Source organism: Olea europaea, chromosome 20 (assembly GCF_002742605.1).
Source record: "Olea europaea var. sylvestris chromosome 20, O_europaea_v1, whole genome shotgun sequence".
Taxonomy (NCBI): domain Eukaryota; kingdom Viridiplantae; phylum Streptophyta; class Magnoliopsida; order Lamiales; family Oleaceae; genus Olea; species Olea europaea.
Genome location: NC_036256.1, coordinates 19213721 through 19218217, shown reverse-complemented (window position 1 = coordinate 19218217; position 4497 = coordinate 19213721). Strand labels below are relative to the sequence as shown.

The 4497-nt window shown below is 28.9% G+C and overlaps 1 protein-coding gene across 1 annotated transcript; it reads right to left on the bottom strand.

Annotated features, from left to right (window-relative positions):
• Positions 1-1811: 1811 nt before the first annotated feature.
• Positions 1812-2706, bottom strand: LOC111369258 (LOB domain-containing protein 1-like). The gene is made up of 2 exons (XM_022990710.1): positions 2441-2706; positions 1812-2297 (listed from the first exon to the last, which is right to left on the bottom strand). Exons 1-2 carry the CDS (start codon positions 2666-2668, stop codon positions 1971-1973), a joined length of 555 nt encoding a protein of 184 aa, XP_022846478.1. The 5' UTR covers positions 2669-2706; the 3' UTR covers positions 1812-1970.
• Between the last annotated feature and the right edge of the window lie 1791 nt (positions 2707-4497).

Below are 4497 nucleotides of genomic sequence, written 5' to 3'. Positions count from 1 at the left end.
TATATAGGACTTCTTAAAATTATAAAGAAGTCTTGAGTTAATGAATATAGATTTATTTATTTATTTATTTTTATTTTTTTCCAGGTTTGGACATAACGGTAATATGGAAAATTAGACGTTTTTCTTCTTTTTTTCATCAAACAGTACTATTAAAATATTATGTCTTAGCCTTGTATTGTGGTTGTTTATTTTTTATTTGAGGCAACTTATTTTTTATATTGAAAGATATTTTTATTAATATGAGAAATACAATTTTGTTACTTTCTGTTTTGAATCATTTGGTCATGCAAGCAATGGTTCGGGATCCCTGATTGACAACCATTATTTTTAAACTCTTTTTTTCTACGTACTTATTTTCAACCATATATTCACAAAATAAAATATTGTGTACGTAAATTTAAAAATTTTTCCTACCTTTTAATCACATTCTCCTAAGAAATACTATTCAAAACTTTGTTTTCGACAATTAATGGTTGTAAAAAATGGGCTACATTGTAGTGCATAAATAAATACTTCAGTAAAACAAGAATGTACAATAAGTTACATACGAATGTAACTTTATGGACAAGATATTTTTTCTAAAATGAAAATCTTTGAAAGTTGAATGAATTCTATAAAAATATGTAAAGTCTAAACCTATGAAAAACTTTCATTGATTCTGTAAAACTTTATAAAAATCAATAAAAGTTCATTAAATCATACAAAAATCATTCTCTTTAGTCTCTAAAAATATTTTAAAGTTCAAATTCATTAAATGTATTATTTAATTTTTCATTATTTAAACAATACAAACTTTAAGTTTTTTTTTTTTTAAATGTTTGATAATGACATGACAATTTAACTTAAGAGTTTCGCTAGAATGGGCCTAATCACTCAGGGGGTTCATGTGGCACCCCCTTTTTGTCCAGGGCTCATGTCTCCTTAGACGAATAGCAAAACTCTTAACTTAAAACATTAGATGACTTGAAAGTTGTTCTAAATTCAACATACGGCAAATAATCAATTGGACACTTACTCATGAAATGATATGCTAGCACGATTTGATGCACGAGACTTTTCAACTTTATATATTATAAATTAATCTAAAAGTAATTAAAGCCCTTGTTTAGTTTTTAAAATCAAATTTTTAGTATATTTTGATGAGTATTGATAAAATGTATGATTGAAAAGTTAAAAAAAAAATTGTGGGTCTCATGAGATGTGTTGTTAAATTTAATTATTGGAATTAATTATTGGTTTTCACTTAAATTTTTATCAATTTTTTTAACGAGCCCAAGAGAGACAAAATATATAATATTATTTTCAAATTAGATTACATTTGATCAAATTTCATTCTATATAAAAATTTCAAGTTGTAGGACTATGATAAAATGAAAAATAATAATAAAAAGAAGGCTTTATGTATAACGAGACGGGGTTTAACCTTTGAAATTCTTAATTCAACTTAGTCCATGTCTAAGCCTCATTCTTCTAATAAAACAATTTTGTATGTAATTCAATTTTTCCCATACATTTCAACTGCAAATTTTTCAAAAAATCTTTTTTTTTTTTTGTACAAAATATATTATCAAGAAATAAGGCTTAAAGTTCTGTATCACACAAATGTCACAAGTACTAATTAAGAGATACATTTTGTTCGATGAAAGAGATTACAACTCAAGTATTCAACTTTGAAATTTTTTATTTAATTCAAAATGTTGCATTTGACAAACATTGTAGATTTGAGTTTATTTGCAATTTCATATATGAGAAGTTAATGTCACATAACTTGGTGAAAAAGATAAATTTGGCGTATGTACAAAATGACGTGGTGAAACCTATAAGAAAGCTTGATACTTCATTAACAATTTTTAAGTTCCAAACAAAACAATACTAGTCAAGAATACAATTGCGAAATTCTCGATTGTAGTTTCATCCCGTAAATTGTTTTCTAAGTCATATCCAAACTTGTGATAGTCGATATATAATTTTCATTTCCAAACATGCTCCCATAATGATCCAAGATTTTCATCTAGGAACCTCATATTAGTTGGGCAATCATTGTCATAGGAAAGGTGTTGGTGAGGACTCATACTGTGCCATTTTTCCATCCAAATGAGGGCCATAAGATATGCTTGTTGAGATTGCATGTTGACAATCTCAGCTTGTGCCATTGCTAGTTGTCGTTGAAGTTCATTAACTTGGTTTTGGAGTTGGGAAATCGTTCCTGCACTTCCATACACAGGATCCCTTAATCTTGCATTCGCTTCGTAAACCATGCTACTCACAGCATCTGCTCTTTGGTCCTCTGGCAGCTCCTGTTAATCATTCATATATATATATCTAATTAGACTACTTGTTTGAACTTTAGATGAATCGAATTGTGCATTATATGCATCAATCATGCCCTAAATATACATACATAAATACAAACACATATGTAGATAAATATAGAAATTACCTGCAAGAATTTGATTATATTACTAGCTCCAAAAACACGATGAGCAGTGGCAAATTTGAGTGGATCATTTGGAGGAAAATAGGGTGCCAACACACATTTTTCTACACATCGCCGACGCAAGATCTTGCAAGCGGCACAAGGGCTGGCCACATGTGGCAGCGGCGGAGGAGGGGGAGGAGAAGGGGAAGATGGTGAAGTAATTGTTGTGTCACTATAGCAATACTCCATGCTAAATAGAGAAAATATAGAATATTGTAATGGTGTTGCTTTTTAGAAGTTACAGCGTCTTGCACAATATATATAGGCACATGGGGTGGGGCAGGAGTGCATGGGTTGTGGCCCTTGTGGGGTATGACTATATGAGATTAAGCTCATATTTAAAATCTAATTTTTTGTTTTAAGTTAAAATTAATAATTATTTATAACTGCATATATCGTGTGATTCTCAACTTTTTAACTAAACATTTCATTAATTTTTATCAAAAATTCTACTAAAAATCTAATTTTACTCCCTACCCAACATCGACTAATTTTAAAAATGTTGAAGTGAGAATAATCTCCTTCCTTGCAAGTTTATGAGAGAGAAGCACTTTAATTTGTAAAATATTTTAATGACATTTGACATTGAAAAAAATAATTATTCGGTTTAGTAAGAAACATACAATTAAGGATGGACATTAATGATTTTTCTTTAATAAAAATGTGGAATATATAAGTCTCAATAATTGTTTCTTCGTTACAGTACTATGAAGTGTGATGAAAGATTCTCAAGATTTGATCGTGATAACTTTTTTGATAGATGTGTTGTTGTCACAAAATTTATGACATCTGTAACTGATATGACAATTATGCTAAAATGATTGTTCGGAAATTTTTCCTCAAATTTCTCGAATTTATGTCTAACCAATCAAGTTTAGAAGTCACCATAAATGTTGGCAAGAAAATTTTGCATTGAAAAGAAATTAATAGCTCGTCATATGTTGTTCTTATCATTGACTAATTGCAATAACTCATCCAACGTAAAATTGAAGAAATTGTAAGAGTAACCTTTTGGGTGGAAAAAGTGAATCAACATCTCTTTTATTAAAGTAGCATAAATAAAGCTTCTTTTTTATGAGAATCTCAATATCCCTTTAACCCTTTTTTTCCCCACGTATTATTCTTTCCCAACCACCCAATTTTAATTTTCTTCTTTTGTTGCCAATTCTCACGATTCTTCGTAGGTATCTCATTTCGATTGTGTAGAGAGTGAGTCTTGATTTACCATATAAGCTGTCAAAAGGGAACTTTTAATATGTTTGTGGAAAATTTCTAATATAACGTCAAAAGGGGACTTTTCCAAAATGGATGGAGTCAGACCAAAATCGATTAAAACTATCAGGTTCGGCTTCGTATCGCCTAAGAACCAATTCGTTTTTGGGACATATTATCGAGAACCGGTCGATTCTGGTCCGATTCTAACAATTTTATTTTTTTTTTTGCTATTTTTTTAAAAACCTCAATCTTTTATAATTTTTATCAAACATAAATTAGATAATCACGTCTTTCTTCTTTTTTCAGTTGCCTTCTTAATTATGATTTCCTTCTTCTCGTCAATTTATTTGATTAATTGATTATTTCATTCTCAAGTCAAATTAGAATATTAGGTAAATCTACATATAAATAATTTTATAAATACTATATAATTTCATTCCTGAGATGCAATGTACAAACCATGGAAAAATTCTGCAAATTTATTGCGCACTTAAATTGAAATTCTTGTGTTAATGGAATGTTTATTTAAAAGTTGGAGTTCTATACAGTTTATATAGGTTGGTTATTGCTTAATGATATTAACTTATATTATTTTTAAAATTATATACTATATTTTCTTTTAATTTTTGTACAGTAGGTTTGGTTATTTTATTTTTTGTTAAAGTATCGTGCATGTAGCATCTTTTGAATTTTTTATTAGCAAAAGAACCGATTTAGACAAGACCGAATCGGAATATGTTGGTTCGATTCGGTTCGGTTCCATAATTAGATATGGACTCAATGGTTTCATTTCTAAGTTTTCT

Excerpts from the sequence above, each read along its gene's own strand:
- LOC111369258 (XM_022990710.1), bottom strand. The coding sequence starts at position 2,668 with ATGGAGTATTGCTATAGTGACACAACAATTACTTCACCATCTTCCCCT. Across the intron at positions 2,298-2,440 it reads ATATAATCAAATTCTTGCAG|GAGCTGCCAGAGGACCAAAG; the intron begins GTAATTTCTATA and ends AATGATTAACAG.